General features: G+C 39.6%; 1 protein-coding gene across 3 annotated transcripts in view; it reads left to right on the forward strand.

Annotated features, from left to right (window-relative positions):
• The first annotated feature begins 264 nt into the window (after nt 1-264).
• Nucleotides 265-22,123, forward strand: part of pde10a (phosphodiesterase 10A) — a 93,555-nt gene continuing 71,696 nt past the window's right edge. Inside the window, exon 1 of one of the 3 annotated variants that reach the window (XM_079635728.1) lies at nt 265-1,068. In XM_079635728.1, coding sequence (XP_079491854.1) covers nt 1,005-1,068 — 64 coding nt within the window. In that variant the 5' untranslated portion in view covers nt 265-1,004. The remainder of the gene's footprint in view (nt 1,069-22,123) is intronic. The other 2 variants (XM_079635727.1, XM_079635729.1) reach the window with 2 other exon arrangements.

Here is a 22,123-nt window from a genome sequence, read left to right on the forward strand (position 1 = left end):
AATGTTTGCACAGAAATGATGCTACGTCTGACGGCACCGTCATTTCGTAGTTTATATATTTATATAAATATAAATTTTTGGAGGGGGAAAACGTCGTTAATGCAAGAGTAGTTTGTCGTTAGTAGTACGCTGTACCAAAACGAAAAACAGATTTGTCCTCAACCACAAAACACACACTCTCTCTCTCTCTCTCTCTCTCTCTCTCTCTCTCTCTCTCTCTCTCTCTCTCTCTCTCTCTCTCTCTCATTGACGCGTGCTGACGTCAGAGCGCGTCAGTCCGCAGCAGCAAACAGTTGTTTTCTCCAGTTCTGCTGCCTGCCTTGTCACAAAATGCAGTCGTTTATGGCTCCTGACAGCGTTATTTTTACGCACAAACAGTATTACGCGTGTTAAAGTACTCACTGCGACTGTGACATCTACAAGTCAAAGAAACAAATCCGAACTCTATGTACTGAGATGGACCCGAAATGCACCAACGTGTCTTTATAGCGAAGAATGGCCTCTAGTGGAAGCACTTATAAGCACCCATATCCTTAAACGCTGCTTTTATATTAATTCCCCAACGTCCTGCTTCGACTCTATAACATAAGAGGATGTCCAACCCTGAGAAATGACGCCCCCATTCCCCCCCGAGCAGTGGGAAAGCACACTACAGCAGTCCGGAGCAGAGCAGCTGCGCCAGAGTGCGGCGAGCCGGGGAGGAGATACGCGAACGCCGTTCTCCGGCTCCACTCGAGACGAGCCCTCTTCGCCTCTTGCCTTCATTTTTTAACATTATTCTAAGAGGAGAGGACGGGGCGAGTCTACATACTGGACATAGATACATCAGATACATGTGCGTACGGGGCGCGTAAAACACGGCGTTCTACCGCGTCTTTTAGATTTGACGTGCTTTGATGTCATCCGGCGTCTCAGGGTCGGATCGTTTCATTTATAGCAGCGGGTCGACATTAAACTAGACGCATATCATATCAAGAGTTATCATTACTCGCTTGCGGTCAGACATGGAAGATGGTCCGCCTTCCACAAGCTGTTTCCGAAGATTTACGGACTGTTTCATTGGCTCAAGTATGTATACTTTTTGTTTTCCTGGCGTATTAGTAACTAAGGGTGTCGTAAAATGTAACGTTTTTGTTGCGTACTTGCACTGCGTTGCAGCTGCATACTGGGAAACTTTTGGTCTGCTTAATTGTGAAGTTTGGGTGGCAATATTTGCGCAACGGCTGCAAGATAGTATGAATGATTATGTACATTACAGTTAAGTTGTTTAGATAAGGTTCTGTCATCGCCTGTTATGTGTGTGTTTACATTAAGTTTTTCAGTGCAGTAGCTGGGTGGGGACATACATGTGAAAGAGGGTGATGATGATGTCTCATCCTTTGAATTAAATAAGCCGTAAACTTGTTTTTGTGATTTCCTCTCTCATTTAAAATGCACAGAGAGGATACACAATACACAAGTCAACTGTTGTCCACTGGAATGTTAATTAGCCTGTGTCATTTTTTTTTTTTTTTTTTTGGAGCAATCTAATGCAGGACAAGCCAATAAATGCAGATACTTAACAAAGGTATTAATTCAGTCTTTGATTAGTTTCACATGCAGAGAACTTATTGGAATTATTTCCCACAGTGCATAGCAGCTCAAAGTGTGCGTGTAGGACATCAGTGTGGAGATGTTGTTGTGGTGACCTCCTCTGATGAATATCATGACAAAATTAGTATTGAACCAATTGACTTGAGAGCAAAAGCTGCGTGTGGTGGTACTAATGACAGACAGGTAAGCACGAATGTCACAGGCTTTACTGGAATGCCTGCTTATGGTGTTTTCTCATATTAGGCAAGGCTTATTTCATTGCAGTCTCGGAGGATACATTACATACAAAATTAATATTATTCATACTTTAGAGCATGTCCATGCAAATATCAATTGGCATAAAAGGCCAGAATAATACATATTATGGTACTGTATTTACTACGCAGCTTTACATGTAGTATGTTGACTTAGCCAAATTTTTTTGCGTCAAAATATATTTATTTTGTTATATATTTATTATATTACAAATAGTTATTTTTCTTTAATCACTCAGTTTGTCATTTGAGCTCAATTGTGAAGAGGTGTTCTCTTGGCCAAGGAAATTTCTCCATTATTGATGGAGATTGATACATTAATATGTATGCTCCATCCAATAAGAGGTTTTTTTTTAAGGTGTTTATTTAGGATGTTTTCCACTAGTAGACTAGTGGAAAGCAAGACTTTTTTAATACGAAAAAGTCTTAACTGGTTTTGCTTCAGGATCTAGCTTTCTTATTATTCAAGTGTTGCAAAATTGTCTGGTGTACAAAATAAATAATAATAAAAAGCACATTGAACTTAATGCTATGTACCATAAACTGCACAGGCTCATCAATATGCAGAAGCATTTAACAAGACATAGGCTTAATAGGAACACTGATATTTTAGTTTTACTTTTACTTTGTCGTTAAAAATATCTCATGAATTATGATGGTTTTGTGTTTTCGGCAGATGATAGTTCACAGCACATAACACATTGTGGTCTGCACAAACCATGTTTATCCACGCTGTAAGTGAAGCAGTATTCAATGTAGTCCGAGTCATATTTTCCATTACTTGTGTAGTTTTTTTTCATGGTTTTCAAGCATGTCATGCAAAGTGCACTATCTGCCTAATTAGACTAGATTACAAGTGAGAGATTAATTTGCATTAAAATATTGTATTGATTTTGATTGGACGGGTGGCCTTTAACACGGACAACAAAAGATGTGGGTATCTTTTTTTCTTTTTCTTTTTTTGCTGTGCTAACTATACAGGCAATTTAGTTTTATTATCAGTTTCTCTACATATTTTAATGAGCACTTTTGTTTCTATTAGACAGGATAGTCTAGACTCTAGAGTGTTGCCAACTCTCGCAAGACAAATAAGCAACCGCAGCTTCAAACAAGCCCAATATGATTTATTATCAGCTATTTATTATCAATAAATGAGCCTGCAACATATTAAACTGAAATCAATATGACTTTGAAAAGCAAAAACAGTAGCTAATTTACAAAAATCCTCATATTGGAACAAAGCGGGAGGGCACGCACTATCCTCCGATCACCGGTGAGCAGAATAGGTTTGGCCTGTGATGATTAATAAGCCTACATTATAAATATATTTTCAAAATATCTCGTCCCTACACCGTCCATCATCTCCTGTGTTTCCTCTCTGTCTCTGTACGTCTCTGTACGTCTCTGTTGGCGGCATTACATACATCTATTTAAGTCTACTAACTATCATTTCTTGCATTTACATAACAACGTCACATGCCTGCACATTGAACACAATTTTTCTCCAATGAGGGGGAGGAGGGGGCTACAGCACTTGTATTATTGCACTGATTGGCTATTAGCTGTGAGCAGACAGTGCCAATCAATGTGTTGGAGAAAACAGCGACCATAAATGCAATGAAATGTAAGATTTTTCTAACAAGCAATATTTTTCAATATCGCAACTCATGCCCCTTGATTTTTAACGTGACTTACCAAAAAAAGAAGCCAAAGTGGCACCTCTGGTCTAGACCAACAGGAAGGTGGGGGGAGAGAAAGGGGGGGTAAGACTGGGACATGATGACACGGGCCGCATGATTTAACTGTTAACTAAATATTAATGGAGACTCCCAGCAAAACATTCCAAATCAATATCAATCAGGAATAATGTAATATAAAGAATCATTCTGTAGAAAAGATATGATTATTTGACTTTAGTGCAATATATGCTCAGCGGTAAGACTCCAGAGCAGTGTGGTGGTGAAGGGATCTTGGTGTGTCATTGCATCTCTCAGAGACAGTGCTGAGTCTGGGCTTCTTGCTGCTGTCTGTAAAGCTGCTGGTATCAGCAGATCACCACACGTAAACAATGAAAATTCAACATTGATTTCTACTTAACTTTTTATTTTTTTATTTTGAATTTCTGGATTCTTATTATGCAAGTCTCATGGGATCACATAAACCGATATTTAAATTGATTCTAACTAACAATGAACAATACATTTGATACATTATTTATTCATCTTTGTTAATAAAAAAAAATAACTTCACTGATTTTCACAATCGTCAGAAAGATTGAGAAGTCAGTCTCGAATGCATTATTTGTCTGTTTTAAATTCCTTTAATTCCCATAAAGAGTGACTTTGGAGGTTGGAATTTTGTGGTGATTTTTTTTTTTTTTTTTTTTTTTTTTAGTTTGTTAATAGGATGCCTGATTATATCTGAAAACATTTTATAATCAGGTGCACTGTTTAGTAACATTAAATATTGTTACAGCCATATATACTTTCCTGGTAGTCAAACTTCTGTACTGAGGAAACACACACTTACGACACATGTATCCGAACGCAACGCTGCACAGGCAGATGTGAACGAACAGAGCTGAAACGGTCTTTCGTGACCTTTGAATTCTCCGCCGTAATGCGATCTCATGCGTAATACAGCGCAGTGATTGGATTAAAACCGTTCATTCTCATGAATAAATGCAGAGAAAATCTCAGAAACCGATAACGTAGACGTACACTTGCAGCCAATCATCACTCCAGGTTAACTTTTTGTGACGTTGATTCAACATTGCTTTTTAAACCGAAAGAACTAAATGGCTAAAAAATAAAATAAAATCACTTTTCTCTTAATAAGAAAAAAGTGCTTTTGTTGTTTTCAGTGAGGTGCAACCTTTACTGTTAACATCTCAAAAATGTGTTTTAGGGTTTCATGACCCTTTAAAGTTTTAATAATATGCTTAGTAAAGCCAAACAAACACAAAGCATGTTTTTTTCATTTGGATTTAATTTAATTTGACAGTATAGTAAGATGTTGTCTCACTGATTAGATGTGGAAAAAGTAGTTCAGATACGATGGCTTTTTTTTTATCAGAATGTCTGGGACAAGTCATGCTACCGGTGATATGGTGCTGTTTGATATCAGCTCTGCCCTAGTGTGTGTGTGATGGACCTCTGCACACAGGCCGTTTTTGAGGCTATTCCAGGTCAACACTAATATGATCTGACAGGCCATCTACTGAAAGCTTAACTCATTGAAGAACGCTGCATTGTCATGCAGGAAATGCTCATCGAAGACACTTCCTCCCCCAGCTGGATGTCATTTAATCATCCCGGTGAATTCCCTCCTCAAACGGCCTTTCACTAAATAAGAGTCAATGAAACGGCCTCACGTGATATACATTCAGCTCTCTGCCAGACGTTAAAAAATGGCAAGTCGCACTTGAGGATCTCATTAAAAACTCCAACTGGACAATTACAAATGTATCTTTTCTTTCTTGGCTCACTGTGTGGAGGTAGCAAGGCATTTACATGTTTGAATCCAATGTTTGCAAAATGTCCTGTCTACTGTCCTGCCTTCATCAATCATTGTTGTAGGCAGTGCCAATGTGTTCTATGATATCCCACAATCGTGTTCATGATGTCCGCTTGTTGGTGGAAAGAATAAAAATGGTGTCTGATGGAGCAGTTGGAAATATTCTAATGGTTTTATCATTAGAACAACACATTAGATCATTATATGTGGAATTGGAAGTTTCCAGGACGTGCCTTCATTCACAAACAATGTCACTGACTTCAGGTTTGGCACATCCAAAAAAGCCCATTAGTCATCATGGCATATATTGGCATCTGGGTGATGCAAGTTTGTGTCTGGCCTGTGGACTTGTAGTGTACTTCTGATCTTAAAAGTTTTTTTTTTTTTTTTTTTTTTTTTTTTAAACTGTACTTGCAGATAGCACTAAAGTACACTTTTGAAACGTACACTTTGTAATAATGTTAAATTACAATTTGACACTGTACATTTTAAATCATGGTTTGAAAAATTACACTTATTTTGATGTTGACGTAAAGTACCTTGTTTTAAATCAAATGTAGTGTGTTTTGTGCTATTGCATTTAATGTATGCAACTTCACCATTACAAATATGTAATATATATATATATAACACAGGACAGGACATAGGTTCCAATGGAAATGACATTACAGTATTTTTCATAAATGCTTGTCAGTACATTGATAGTGCACTTTAACCATATTCCAGAGACAAAATAATTATGAAATCACTTTAGTAAGGTAGTACTTTAGTAAAGTTCAACTAATTGCATTTAATACGCATTTAAACTAATTTAAACTAAACCGTTTTAAAATCATTGTAAATAACATCTTATAATTGTCCAGAAAAAGACTACATTCAGTTTGCACTTAAGCATGTTCTTTTAAAGTATATTATTTGTGTAAAAAATATTATTTTCTAAAGGGAATGCAAGAACATGAACACAAATGATTTAGATGATTTACGATTTTGTAAATTGTTGCGTTTTAAAATGCAGTTCATAATTCTGCTAAATAATGCAGTGCAATGCAAGTACGTGTTGCATTCTCTTTTTTCTCAATGCCACAAGGACAACTAAGCGATCATTAGTGTTAACCAAGGGCGTCGCTAGACCCTTAAGTTTTGAGGTTTTTCTGAAAATCATTGTCTGATGATGAGGTAGGTTTCAATAGATAGATTCTGTACATCTGCAAAAAGGCTTTCCTATTCATTGAACGTTATCATATACCTAATTTTAAAACTTGAAGGCGGATTGTAATGCCAGCTGAAAGTATCCTGCACGTCCTCTTCAATCCAACGCCACTGCTCCGCCCCCTCGCTGTGCTCCTCCTCCTTCATTTTTCCCTGTGGAATCCAACATTTTAGCTAAAGAGAGGTAACTACCAGGCTAACGCTAATTGCTGTGATAAGTAGTATGTGAATTTGTATTATATAGTTGAATGAGGACATCCCGTTCTCCAGATCTAATTTACTTGGCACAGATTTGATCAATAAAAATAGCTTGTTAACTGCTAAAAGAATGCTTGCTTATCTCTTCTAATTTGGCATTGTTTGTGGCTTGATTTAAAGGCCCACTGAAGTGCCTTGGAACGCGCAACTTTGTATGATGCGTTGACATTATTTCCACTAAAACAGGAAGCTAAGGCGGTACATAATGAATGACCCCTCCCCCTTTTCAAATAGCCAATAGCGTTTAGTTTACCTCACAGACTGCGAGTCGTACTTGACAGCACCTAAATTCTAGCCATTTCATTCTTAACCAACGTACAGTTGAAAAACTGAATAAAACTCCCAACCGAACACTTATCTCCAACCCATATTGCTCCGTGATGTGTCAATGGTCACTTTAGCCAGCTGGTATTTATAGCATAGGGACGGGACGCTTTAGATTCTAGTGATGAGAAGCTGAAGTCAATAGTGATGTCTTAAAAATCTGTGATCCATTTTAGCGGAAGTGAGAGACTGTTTTGAATGCCACTGCCAGGTCCCATGTGGGAACTCTGGTATGAGTCGCAGGTCTCATCCTCCAAGCCCCACTGAGGAAACGTTCGACCAGCTGATGTCTCCTCAGGGGCCCATCACCCAAATAATAATAATTTGTTACATTTATATAGCGCTTTATCTGAGACCTCAAAGCGCTTTACACAGAAGGGGGGGAGTCTCCTCAACCACCACCAATGTGCAGCATCCACTTGGATGATGCGACGGCAGCCATATTGCGCCAGAACGCCCACCACACACCAGCTTACTGGTGGAGAGGAGACAGTGATGAAGCCAATCAGTATATGGGGATGATTAGGAGGCCATGATGGACAGAGGCCAAGGGGCAAATTTGGCCAGGATGCCGGGGTTACACCCCTACTCTTTTTCGAAGGACATCCTGGGATTTTTAATGACCACAGAGAGTCAGGACCTCGGTTTAACGTCTCATCCGAAAGACGGCGCTCTTTGGCAGTATAGTGTCCTCGTCACTACACTGGGGCGTTAGGACCCACACAGACCACAGGGTGAGCGCCCCCTGCTGTCTTCACTAACACCTCTACCAGCAGCAACCTGGTTTTCCCAGGAGTCTCCCATCCAGGTACTAACCAGGCTCAGCTCTGCTTAGCTTCAGTGGGCAACCGGTCTTGGGCTACAGGGTGAAAGGAGCGTTGAAAGCTGCAAAGCCATGTACACCCTGAGTGTGGACGGGGTAAGACCAGCCGAGAAGCGATCTTGGAAGAACTCCAGCACTGAAGCCAACGGGCAGTTAACTGGGTCCACCTCACGCTTGCTACACCAATTGGTGAAGACATTCCATTTTAGGTTGTACAGTTTCCTCGTGGAGGGAGCTCTAGAGCTAAGTATGGTCCTGACTACTCCTGCTGATAGGCCGGCCGCTCTGTACTGTGCCCCCTCAGGGGCCAGACCCACAGTTTCCATAACTCTGGCCGAGGGTGAAATATTGAGCCCTCTGCCTGCGTCAGCAGGTCCCTCCTGATGGAAATCTCCAAAGGAGGGCCGTCTAGGAGCGATGTTTTGTCAGATAATCATACTCGGGCCGGCCACAACGGGGCTATTGGTAGAGGACTGACTCGGTCTCGGCGAACCCTTTCTAGAACTCCCGGGAGCAGAGCGATCAGAGGAAATGCGTACAGACGCACTGAACTGCCTCCTCTGCACCATGGCATCAGACCCCAGCAGGGCTGGATGTGTGAGGGAGTACCACAGTGGACAGTGTGACGTCTCACCTCGGGGTGAAGTCTCCATTCTCCAGGCCTCAGCCCCTTCCTCGACAGGATGTCTGCTCCCCTGGTATTTATGTTGCTCTGATAGACAACAGTCTCCCCTGGGATCACAGGAGGATCTGATTCGTCAGTCTGCATAGAGGGTGGGATCTCAGACCCCCATGATGATTGATATAGGCCACCACTGACATATTGTCTGACCTCAAAAGGACGTGGTGACCTTTGAGGTCTGGCAGACAGCTCCTCCAAGCTCAGAGGGCCGCCAGAATTTCCAGGCAATTTATGTGTCAGGAGGAAAGATGGTCCTGCCATAGACCTCTCATAAAGCGGCCGTTCATGACCTCGCCCCAGCCCGTGAGGGAGGAGTCTGTCAAAGCGACTTTCCGGCGACATGACGCTCCCAACAGAAACCAAGGTTTTTCCACATAGATAGCGCGTAACCCTGAATCGTGCGGAATTGGTTCCTCCATGGGGAAAACCCCTTGGTTTTCAACCACCACTGCAGGGCCCTCGTGCAGTAGGCTAAATGGAATGACGTTGGACGCTGCTGCCATGAACCCTAACACTTTCTGAAAATGTTTTTCAATGATGGCTTGGCCTAGTTTATCCTGGTCACCGTGGCCAGGATGGACTCGATCCGTGCAGGAGACAATTGTGCCCGCATCGTTACCGAGTCCCATACGACTTCCAGGAATGTGGTTCTCTGGGCTGGCGCCAACATACTTTTCTTTAAGTCTCAACCCCAAGCTCTGGATGTAGGCAAGGATGACATCTCGATGCCAAACTGCCAGCTCTCGTGACTGGGGGGCTCTAGAGGCAACACTCTCTTTTTGTGCCTGCCTGTAGGCTAAGGAACTGGTGGATGGCTTTGGCTGCCCACTGGGGGCAGACTTCTTGGATTTTGAGCGGTGACGTAAATACTGCTTTAAGGCTGCAGACTGTTTTTTCGCCTCCTAAAAACCTGTCGACGACAGTGTTTACTGCGTCGCTGAACAGGCCAGAAGGCAAAAGCGTGGCAACAAGAAGGAAAGCCCTCTCTTTTTCCTTGATGCCAGACAGATTTTGCCATAAATTTCTTACCATAACCGCCATGGAATGGCCGATAGCGCGGGGCGGTTTCCTTGGTGACTCGGAAAGACTGGAGCTTACGCAACTCCGTAATGTCATCGGGAGTTGGTCCCTCGCCCTCGTAAATATCCTTTAGAAGGTCGGCCCGGTATGCTTGTAGTACTGCCATGGTGTGCAGACTCGACCAGCAGCCATATAAGCCCTGCCCACCAACGCGGATGTATCACAGCAGGGTCTGGTGGGCAGCACCAGGGTTTTTAGGGATGATGCAATGTCGGGGGAAAGATAGCTGGCCAGAGGCTCTTCCACCAACGGCATCATCCCATAGCCACTCTCTCTTGCCCCCACAATATTACTGTAGTCTAATACAGGGGATTGGCCAGACAAGAAGAGTGTGGCTTTTTCCATGATTTACACAACCAAGGCAAACCTCGGTGATGAGGTTGTTCTCTGTGCTGCAGCGCTCATCTAGAGTTATGGCAGATCAACAGTTTAAAGAGCATCTTTTTGAGAAAGTTAGTTCAAGTTTATTAAACTGTCAACTTCTTGCATTTTTAAGACGCATTGAGTCAAATATAGTTTATTTAAATATATATATATTTTTTTTTAAGTTTCTCAAGACCCTGCATTCTGGTCCATTCCTGAACCTCTCTCACATCTGCCCACATTTGAGCCCTGCTGAAACCTCAAATATTTCCGCTACATTGTGACATTAAAAGAACATTTGAAATGTGGAAAACTAAGAAGGAATCTTGTTTGATAGACTCATGGGTCATCATATAAACTTTCCATGGGATGAGCACACTTGCTCTGTTACTCAGCACCCTGCTCTTCTGATGATGTCTGTTGACACTCAACTCCAGAGCTCCTTTATGACCTTGTGTTTAGGGATCTCCAAAAGCAGAGCGTGAATCTGCTGTTCTCATCAGAGCTTTCCTTTGGTCCCATTGCTCTGCTGGAAACAGGAATTCTCCAGATGTGGCGGCATCTTTGGCCTCATGCGAGAGCAGCTCTGTCAGATCAAACACCCCCCCCCCCCCCCCTTCATCTTTTGAACAGAGGCATACAGGAAGTATGGATGACAATCGTGAGAAATTTAACAATTCTGGTTTCTATTCCACTTAAAGATGCAATGATCAATTGCTGAGAAACACTGTTGATATTTGAAATCGAATGGGCTACTTTTAAATCATTATTGTGGATTGAACACCCCCCACCACCCCCAGGTTACAGGTTGCCCTATTGAGCAAAAACAAAGAAACCTCAGTGTCCATTTTCAGGCCTTCCCTCTCTCTAACGTCTCTCCAGCACTGGAAAGCTTGTATTACTGCGGATCCTAGCTCTTGCCTGACCGTAACCCTTCTTCTTCCTCCAATTATATTCCTCTGACCTTTTCCTCTTTGGTAATATGTCAGCCATCTCTCATTCTACCGTCTTTCTACATATGTCCTGCTTGCTCACTCTCTCTCCTCTCCCATCATGAGCAGATACTATTGCTGATTTGCTACAAGAATATTTTGATGCTCCCTGGATAGGTTCGATCCACTTTGTTTTTTCTCTTGTGAACACAGCCAGGACTATATACAAACACTATTTTTTTTAAGCACACCACACACACAGAACCAACATATAACAAATATTTACAAAATTGTTGGTTTAGGTGTTGATTTAAATTGTCAGAAATCACTTAATGGTTCCATTTCCTTAGTTCTACCAACATAAATGTAAACCAGTTCTGCATTAGAATTGAATCTCAATTCCCACCGCATGAAGATGTTGACTCCTTTCCATTTGTACCTACATCCACTATATCTTATATATTTCTCATACTGTACAGTGTGCATACATTAAAACAAACCTCTTACCCCTAAAGTGCCATTATTATGTTATTTCCTCATTTTGTAATTTTGGAGGTCTTCTTGTACAATAACCTTTGACTTGTATCAAAGGTCAAAAAACACTTTAATTTTCTCATAATATGCATTGGACGTCACCTCATTTCTCAAACAGTCAGAACTCTTAGTTTCAGCTACAATTGCAGTGTTTGGTGGCAGATCAAATTAGAAGTTGTTTTTGGGCAGCCAATGAAAAACATAGGCTGGCATTATGCAAATGTCTTATGTTACATAGGTATGTAACAGAAAGTGAGACTGTTATTTCTGACAACTCTTTCACTGCATCCTTGAGCGAATTTACATCATTACATTCACAAACAGCTATATTACAAACTGCACTTTAGCGTCTAACGCATAACTTATTCCGCACTATTTGTGCTACAGACATGAGTGATTGCTCAAATAATATGGCTTGTTGAGAAGTTGAGACAAGATATTATTATGAAAATCAAGCCTTTTTTTCTTTTATTTTTTTATCATGCTTATGCTGGTTGTCTGGTGGGTGGGCTCTTTTGACATGGGCCAGTAAACAACTACTCAGAACACCCTACTGTTGCAACCACACAGCAATAATCTAAAAAAACATGCACTCAGAACACCTTAAAAACTATTGTCACACATAAATGTGCTATGGTAGTTGAGCAAATATTGCTCTATGAAATCTATTTATTTATTCCCATATTCATTGTTTACCATTTCCTTTTAATTGTTTAATTATATATTTAATATAAAAAGATTGATGTCTAATACAATTAAATAATTTATTAAAATGTTAACAGTTAAAGTGCTCTATAAAAACTGTTTTAATTTTTCAGAAATTCTGTGTATTCCAGAAATGAATTTGCCTGGATTCTGTGTCTTATGATTTAATAATAAAAAAAAATCAAATGAATGCATAACTTTAACTTAATAATAATTTAATAATTTATTTTAAATGTAATCAAATGAAATTCCTTTCTTTTTTTTTTTTTTTTGTCAAACACTGCTGCAGAGGTTTACAGTTTAAATGAATACATGGACAAACATTGTGTGATATTCCTAAAAAAACTATGATGAACTGAAAAAAATTATTATTAGTGCTAAAATCATGTTGTTTAGAACATTCTGCTGTATTTCTGTCATAATTTCAAGTTCAACCATACTTTTGTTTTGACGGGTGGTAGTGAAGGCATTTAAGTTATGTGTGTAGTTTTATCAACGAAATTGTGAAATTGTTATATATTTTAACAATATATTTTATATAAACATATTTTATATTGTTATTAGCACTAGAATTAGTAGTAGTATTAATAGTATTATTTTATTAATATACACTGAATGACCAATAATGTCTCAGGCATCACAATGTGTCTTGTAGTATTATCCACACATCAATCACAGTGAAGCTGAAATATTGACCTGTTTCTGTGGTGGCAGACGTTCAAAGGTCATGTTTTCGACACTTAGGTATGTTGTTCTTGTTTATGCATTGTAACCGGAGTGGAATGTTTTCTTTGTAACATTTTCAAAAATACAAAGAACTGAAAAAGCTATCAAAACAGCTTTAGGTTGACTCAAGTCAAAAAGAATTTACTTTAAACTAGTCATTTAGAAGGAAGTGTGAATGTAACTCACATTCATCAGGATTATTTGTGCATTGGATTTCTCATACATGGTGATAATTGTATACATTTGAATTGACTGGTAAAAGATTCAGCATTCACTGCCACTGAGGCCTGAGAGCAAAAGTGATTTTCTCACTCTGTATGTGATGGAAAACTTTGGCTGCTGGACCTATCGGAGCTTCCTAATCACAAGAGTCTGTATGCTAACCGCTTAGTGGTCAATTTACAGTGACAACATATCAGTGTGAATAACTTGGCTGTGGTATATTATAAAGGGCAAGGCCTTATGAACATGGGGTAAAGGACTCTTAGGGAGCACACAGATACAGCGGTGGCTTATCTCAATCTCAGCTGGCCATTTATTGCCGGTACCCTTTCTTCCTAATGACCACAGCCACAAGAGTGGAAATAATGCAAATTACTTTTCCATGAAAGTCACTGTGTGTCGTGTTACTGTAAATCTACTAGGCTATATGCATTTTTTTTCCTGGAGTGTGTGTGTGGTAGGTAAATGGTCCTCATGAGGAAAACGGCTTATAAATCATACTAAGTGATGTTTTTTGAAAATGTAAAAATGCAGAAAGTTTTCTGTGATGGTAGGTTTAGAAGTAGGGTTATATACAGTGGGGAGAACAAGTATTTGATACACTGCCGATGTTGCAGGTTTTCCTACTTGCAAAGCATGTAGAGGTCTGTAATTTTTATCATAGGTGCACTTCAACTGTGAGAGGCGGAATCTAAAACAAAAATCCATAAAATCACATTGTGAATCACATCTACCAACAAGTAAGAATTCCGGCTCTCACAGACCTGTTAGTTTTTCTTTAAAAAGCCCTCCTGTTCTCCACTCATTACCTGTATTAACTGCACCTGTTTGAACTCATTACCTGTATAAAAGACACCTGTCCACACACTCAATCAAACAGACTCTAACCTCTCCACAATGGCCAAGACCAAAGAGCTGTGTAGGGACATCAGGGATAAAATTGTAGACCTGCACAAGGCTTGGATGGGCTACAATAGGCAAGCAGTGTGGTGAGAAGGCAACAACTGTTGGTGCAATTATTAGAAAATAGATGATGGTCAATCTCTCTCAGTCTGGGGCACCATGCAAGATATCACCTCGTGGGGCATCAGTGATCATGAGGAAGGTGAGGGATCAGCCCAGAACTACATGGCAGGACCTGGTCAATGACCTGAAGAGAGCTGGGACCACAGTCTCAAAGAAAACCATTAGTAACACACTACGCCGTCATGGATTAAAATCCTGCAGTGCACACAAGGTCCCCCTGCTCAAGCCAGTGCATGTCCAGGCCCGTCTGAAGTTTGCCAATGACCATCTGTACGATCCAGAGGAGGAATGGGAGAAGGTCATGTGGTCTGATGAGACAAAAATAGAGCTTTTTGGTCTAAACTCCACTCGCCGTGTTTGGAGGAAGAAGGATGAGTACAACCCCAAGAACACCATCCCAACCGTGAAGCATGGAGGTGTAAACATCATTCTTTGGGGATGCTTTTCTGCAAAGGGGACAGGACGACTGCACCGTATTGAGGGGAGGATGGATGGGGCCATGTATCGTGAGATCTTGGCCAACAACCTCCTTCCCTCAGTAAGAGCATTGAAGATGGGTCGTGGCTGGGTCTTCCAGCATGACAACGACCCGAAACTTACAGCCAGGGCAACTAAGGAGTGGAGCCGTAAGAAGCATCTCAAGGTCCTGAAGTGGCCTAGCCAGTCTCCAGACCTGAACCCAATAGAAAATCTTTGGAGGGAGCTGAAAGTCCGTATTGCCCAGCGACAGCCCCGAAACATGAAGGATCTGGAGAAGGTCTGTATGGAGGAGTGGGCCAATATCCCTGCTGCAGTGTGTGCAAACCTGGTCAAGAACTACAGGAAACGTATGATCTCTTTGATGTATGATGTAATTGCAAATCGCAAAGAAAAAGGTTTCTTTACCAAATATTAAGTTCTGCTTTTCTGATGTATCAAATACTTATGTCATGCAATAAAATGCTAATTAATTGCTTAAAAATCATACAATATGATTTTCTGGATTTTTGTTTTAGATTCTGTCACTCACAGTTGAAGAGTACCTATGATAAAAATTACAGACTTCTACATGCTTTGTAAGTGGGAATACCTGCAAAATTGGCAGTGTATCAAATACTTGTTCTCCTCACTGTATATACAGTTTGTACAGTATACAAATCATTGTCAATCGAAAGTCCCCATAAAACATGGAAAACCAACATTGTGTGTGTGTGGGGCGTGGGGTGGGGGTTATCATTTATAATAAAGTTTGTTTGTTTTTTAATCGTAAAAATGCAGAAAGGTTTAGGTTATAGTATTTAGCTGTATATATAAAAAATCAAAGTCTATGTAATGTCCCCATTTAGATAGCTAAAGGCAACCACACACTACAAGATAATCAGGCAGATTTTGGGCCAATTCTTCCCTTCCAACAATTCTAGGTAAAGTCTCGATTATATTGATGGTTCTACAGATTATCTTATCACACCTGGGGGCTGTTCCATAAACCAAGATTAGAGTATAAGCCAGACTTATTTTGGTTAGTCAGACTTATTGTCGGTTGATTCTGTTTCATAAAGCAAACTTAAAATAGTTCAAACTCAGTTACCCTGGCAACTTATGCTGGGAAACTAGCCTGGTCCAGGGCAGGCTAACTGTCAGGCTAAGCCTCAGTTGTTGCACAGATCCTCTAACACTGACCAATAGGAACACAATTACTGACAATCTCTCATACCATTATTTGACTTTATTAACCACTATAAGTCCAAAAATAAATATACAGTAAAGAAAATCAACTTAAGGCTACAATGATAAATTAGACAATATAGACCTAAAAACATATATATATCTGGGTTTATACATATATATATATAGGCTATATCCTACAAGTTTTCTTTTCTTACTGGCTGAATGTTTTGTGATTTAATTAGATAGTTAAAAAAAAATATGAAACAACATTTAAAAGAAATCATTACAAAAGATGAATTAAGATGAATCTGAGCTTAGTAATTGTATTAACCTACACTTGATTTACCCCATTACAATAGTCCCTTTACAGTTATTATCCTAAAAATACACTAAATTGTAGGTTTAAAATTCTAAATAAGGCACATCTAATGTCCAACAACCAATATTTTAGCATATATATATATATATTTTATGTACTTTATTATGTCTTTCAATTCAAATACATTTAACACAATTATACAAATGGACAGTTCCTTTAAAGACATAATATTTTCCCCCAATAAATCTTATTGTTCCTTCTACTTTTTTCTTTTGTGATAATACCCACCAACACATAAAAACAATTAGAACAACAACCATTAAGTAGTTAGACACTTTTACATATGAAAAAAAAGGGAAAAAATCAAACATTCACATATTTATATCAAACTCTTATAATGACACATAATTCATAATAAGTTATTAAAGTAATATTATTTAAATATTAAATAAGTAAATAAATAAAATAACAAATAACTAGAATTAAGGGAGGGAAGGTTATTTAGTTATAGGCTAATATGTATTCCTTTTTTTTATGGAATATTATTTGATTTTAGAGTTGCACATATCTTTTCAAAATGTATACTTTTGCTCTTAATTTCATGTTATCCTCTCCATAACTAACTGTATAACTGTATAAATCTAACCAAACCTTCTTGCTTTCTCCAAAAAAAAAAAGATTGCTTTAAAAGCTGTAATTCTCAGCATTCTAATTAAATAAGTATAAGTCATCTTTTTTAAGTAGCTTAGGTCCTAAACTCAAAACTATATTTTGTATCTTTATTATATTTGGTTTCTTAAAAATGTCTTCCCTGAATTAGGCCTACTTCTGTTCAATTGTTTTATTATAAGTAGTTTAATGAGATCCAACATCCTAAAGATAAATTATTATAATTAGAAGATATTTCTGGTGTTATAAAATATCGCATAGCCTATTCATTTTCCAAGCAAAATGTATATTAGTCAGAATTATTGCGCTCCGATTTGGCGCGCATGCGCGCAGCAGCGCTCATTCAATGTGAAGTTTACAGCAAAATGGAACTATTTGCACGACTTTCTAAGATTTTCAGATGGAGAATATTCCTGTGAAATGTAAGTTTTGCAAACACCATGTCTTAAACGCATAAAACAGCACAAAATATATGCAGTTTGATGGTGGATCGATTTGATCTATGATCGACCTCCAGGGCTGCTTAAGAAACGCGTGCACACGCAGTTATCTAGACTAGATAAACCTGGATCAAATTAGTGGGATTGCGTGAACTTGAATTACCTTTTATGAAACCGCTTTAGCCCCAACTTATTTGTTAGGTTTATTCAAGTCGGGTTTTGGACTTTAATCCCCGCTTTTTTAAGCGGCTTTTATGGAACAGCCCCCTGGTGTGAGGTGTGTTAGGAGTGATTGTATCTGCTCAGAAAAACGTTGGGGCCGCACCAACACTCCAACATGTTGAATTACAATCAGAAATCATGTTGCTTTCTGTAAAAACCAGTCCAAACACTATTATCGCCATTAATTTTTGCCCGCCATGTTTGTTTCTTCTAAAGTCACGAGTCACGACCACAAGAGATTTTGCTAGATTTCCTGTGTTTACTGTCGGGACTCTGGTTGTTTGTGAATGGAATCTGTTAGTATGTGTGGTAGGAAAAAAACGACATCTATGATTTTTTTTAAATCATGTTTGTGGTCTCTCACATTTTAACAATCTTTTAGTGTGGGCCAGCCTTAAGTAAACGTGTGTGTGTCATTTTTTTTTTCTTCTTTTTCAACATAACATTCTATCTATCTATCTCAGCCACACTAAAACTGTTCCTTAGATAAGAAACATATGCTCTTCCCACCTCTGGCAGGGGAGTCCCAGGCGGACCGCTGACGCAGGCACTCAACCCCCTCCACACACACACACACACCTTCGTCACACACCCACCCGCCTCAATCATGTCAGGCAAGTGAAAAGTAGAACCTTGGCAGTCTGCCCTTGACACCACTCCAGGAAGAGAGCAGTTCTCAATAAACCAGCTCTCCTCTCTCAGGCGTTCCTTCAGTTTTGCTCTCTGCTGTTTTGGTCACTGAACGGTTTTTAAAACTCCTCAACTCTTTGGAAACCAGCAGCGAGAGGCTGACCCTACACAATTTATAGGCCTCTCAAATCTAGGGTTACTATAGGTGAACACAATTGGAACACGTCTTGGATATGCGGGCGACCAGAATACAAATCTGGCCTGGTGTCGTTTAAGTTATGATTTGTTTTATTTCCCTATGGTCTGTAAAGAATAGAAAGTAGAAAATAGTTTGGATGCATCTAATCTTTGGATACTTAAACTCTCATTTTGATATTGAGCTCTTTAAAAAGTTGATTTACAGCAATCAAGCCAAAGCTAATACTTATTTTCAAGACAAACAGTGTCCCAATTGTAACTTTGTCTGGACGTGGTACTTATAAGATTTTTTAGGATGTCTTGTCACCCTACTGTAACGTCCTTCTCACCCTGTAAAAAAGGAAGATATTATGACTCCAATGAAGTAGTTCCTTCTTTTTGCTCCTGTTTTCCCACGTCATCCTCCAAACAATGGAGACAATGCTTTGTAAACAAGTCTGTCAGCTTAGTTTGAATTATGTAGTGAAATGGATGAAGAAAAATGCTTTTTCTGGCTGGATTTACTGTACCAAGTGTTTTATTTTTACATCTCTCAAGTCGTGTGGGGGAATAGAGACGCTCAGATGGCCAGCAGTCGCACAGCGCTAAAGGATTATAATATCTGTCATTTTAACTGTAATCTTTTATGGTTTTGCGCATTTATTTATTGTTTGCCACACGTGTTATCATGGTGTAAGCAAACATCTGGATTCTTCTGCGATAAGAGAGTTTCTTTACAGTGTGCGTATGAAGTTGTGCTTTCTGTAAGTCCTCCAGCAGTCTGAATGTGCCATGATCTTTGGTTAAACATTAACCTTGAGCAGCCACCTAAGTTAAAGGGATACTTCACCGATTAGCATTAAGCTTTGTATCAGTAGAAAACCTGGAGTATTTTCGAATTACCATGCTTCCCTGCCTCATGTCCCCCTGAGACGAGAGATTTATGTATTTTTTGTCTAGAAAAAATCTTCATATGATATGATGCAAAAATCGTAATTTTGCGTAATCAGAGTATTTCCTGGCCAGAGGCTAAAAACTACAGCCAGTAGAAGGAGCTAGTTCTGCATGTTTTCAACCCGCCCATAGTGGGTGGGATCTCACTCACAGAATGTACCAACCGTGTCAGCCATCTTTTTTTTTCCCGGACATGTCCGGCTGGGATTGCCCTTCCTCCGGATTGCTGGGATTGCTCTCCCTCCGGACCGCCAAGCAGGTCTTGCTCCTCCGCTGCAGCAGCTGCTCCGGCCGCCTCCCACTCCCCCACCATCCGCGCATCGGACCTGCGCCCAAAATGTCCGGGACTCGGCTCCTGTTTTCCACAGTCGCCATTCACTACGCCCACATTATTACATTATTTGACACTGACAAGTACGTGCCAGCTTTGTAGGTCATGCATTTTACTTCACACGGATCTCGACCAAGACGAAAACACAGGAATTTTCTTAGCAATGCTAAAACGCACATCAACCGATCACTAGTTTAGCGTTCATGTAAACACTACATTCAGATTCACCAATCGGAATGAATTCAGTCCGATTAAAAACAAAAGGCGTGCATGTAAACATAATGAATGGCGACCGCAGAAACCAAAAGCTGAATTCTGGACATCCCGAAATCTGGTGCGTGAATCCGACGCTCGTGGCCACCCGCGCGAGCCGCAGCACAGCGAGGAACAGCCGCAGACGATGGAGGAACCAGAGGCGGCCGGAGCAGCCGCTGCAGCAGAGGAGCGAGACCCGCCCGGCGGTCAGGAGGAAGAGTCCTCGGCAGACTCGTCACGGAGATTTACAATAAAACGGTGTCTTTTCAGTTTCGAGTAGCCTATTTGTATCAATTATTTCGATACTGGCCTCTGTAATGGTAGGCGTGGCCTCGTAGGGCAGCGAAGCAAGTGCATTCTGGGAGTTGTTGTCTTTCATCCACATGAGCCAAAAATACATTTTCTGGCTTTTCTGTCTAGAAGGCACCAACTTCTAAAATAATTTCACATTTCTACTACATACATGACCCAATTTAAATACACATTCATCTTTCCAGCGATGAAGTATCCCTTTAAGGACAAATCGTTTCTGACTAACTTGGGTATGTTTCACAAAAGACGCAGTTTTTCGATTATAGTTTTAATTTATGACCTATTAAGGCATGCGTCAGGTTGGCCATTGCACCACATCTTGCTGTTTTTTCAGTGCCTTGCGTCATGAGCTTCTCGTTTTCGAGGCTAATAAAATGGTATGAAAATGCATCTTAAAAGCCTTGCATTCTGATAATTTTTGTTGTGCTTCGTAAAGCCTTTTTTTTTTTTTGAAAGCAAAAACACGTCTTGAATGAACAGCTCTTTGTTCATTCTCTACTGTCTGCCCTGAGTAGTGGTTTGCCGAGGCACATGGCCTGTAGTAGCAGTTGGTGCTGCGCTGACGGTGGATTTACATCAACATACTTTGCATTTATGTGGGATTTCAATTATCTCGAGATAATTCCTTAATACAGAAATTACATATGATTAGTTGGCATGAATAAATGTTATTATATATTATTTTTTATATAATAATTTAATACATTTTTTTAAATATTTGTAATAATTAAAAGCTAACTTTTGTACACGTTTTGCTTTTTTCTAACACGATTGCACGGATTTAAAATGTTCCGAATCCCTCACATAAAAAAAGTCTACAGTGTTTCATAGACCACTGGGGTTATATTTTCCTAACTAAAATATTACTTTATCTTTTCTTTACTAAAGTTTCGATACTAGCTGTTCACACATTGTCAATAAAAAAGCGATAATACATAAATATTCTTGCATACAGTGTATTTAAACTAAACACGGTAGATCTAAGCACAATGAAGCCCTTAGTTTAACTCATGTTAAGCTTTCATTCTATCTAATTCTAATCAATCATGTTAGAACCATGCTAACAATGTGAAATCAAGCTAGCAACATGTGAAATTGTTAACAATATGCTAAAACATTAGCAATGTGCCAATTCATGTTAGAAACATGCTTAAACATGCTAGCAGTGTGTGAAGACATAATAGCAAAAAATGATAGCAATGCGCTAATCCATGCAATCCTTAACTTTCAAACTTCAAGCTTTTTAAACTAGCCTACTCCAAACGTTTAGGCTTTCTCAAGCCAAAAATAAAGTTTGCCTACAATCAGTTTGTCTACTCCTGCTTATTTGCGCCTGTTTCAGCCAGAAATTAAAACAACTCATAAACAGTCTCTAGTTAGAGATCATTCAAATAAATAAAATTAAAGTTGATAAATTAAATGCTTTAATTTTACTAATGACAACATTGCACACTATACGTGTGTAACACTGAGTCATCTTGGTAGATTATTCAGTAGCCTCTTAATAGGGCCAAGTCTCTACTGTCTATATTCATATTTAAGCCAAAATTAAACAGTATGACACTGTAAAGTAAGATCAGATGTTGCAACGAATAACTGACGTCCGTGACCCCTCTCTCAAGAAGCATTGCACTTTTACTCAAAGCAGAACTAAAAAAGGAGAAAAAAACTTGGATGACGCAATTAAAATGTCTGGGGGGATCTGAGACTGTGCAGAACTAATCTAAAAAAGAGGGAAAAAAGGAGCAGCATTATAGAATAAGGACATACGCAGAAAGGAAATGAGGGCTCCTCAAGATAGACTATAGTGTAATCCACAGGCCTTTCAAGCCGGTCATTGGGACTAACAGTTCTCCTGGATTCTCTCTGTTCTCTCGGCGTGTGCTGTCAGTGTATTTCTGACATGACTGCAGTTTGTTT

The sequence above is a fragment of the Phoxinus phoxinus genome, assembly GCF_949152265.1.
Source record: "Phoxinus phoxinus genome assembly, chromosome: 14".
Classification (NCBI taxonomy): Eukaryota; Metazoa; Chordata; class Actinopteri; order Cypriniformes; family Leuciscidae; genus Phoxinus; species Phoxinus phoxinus.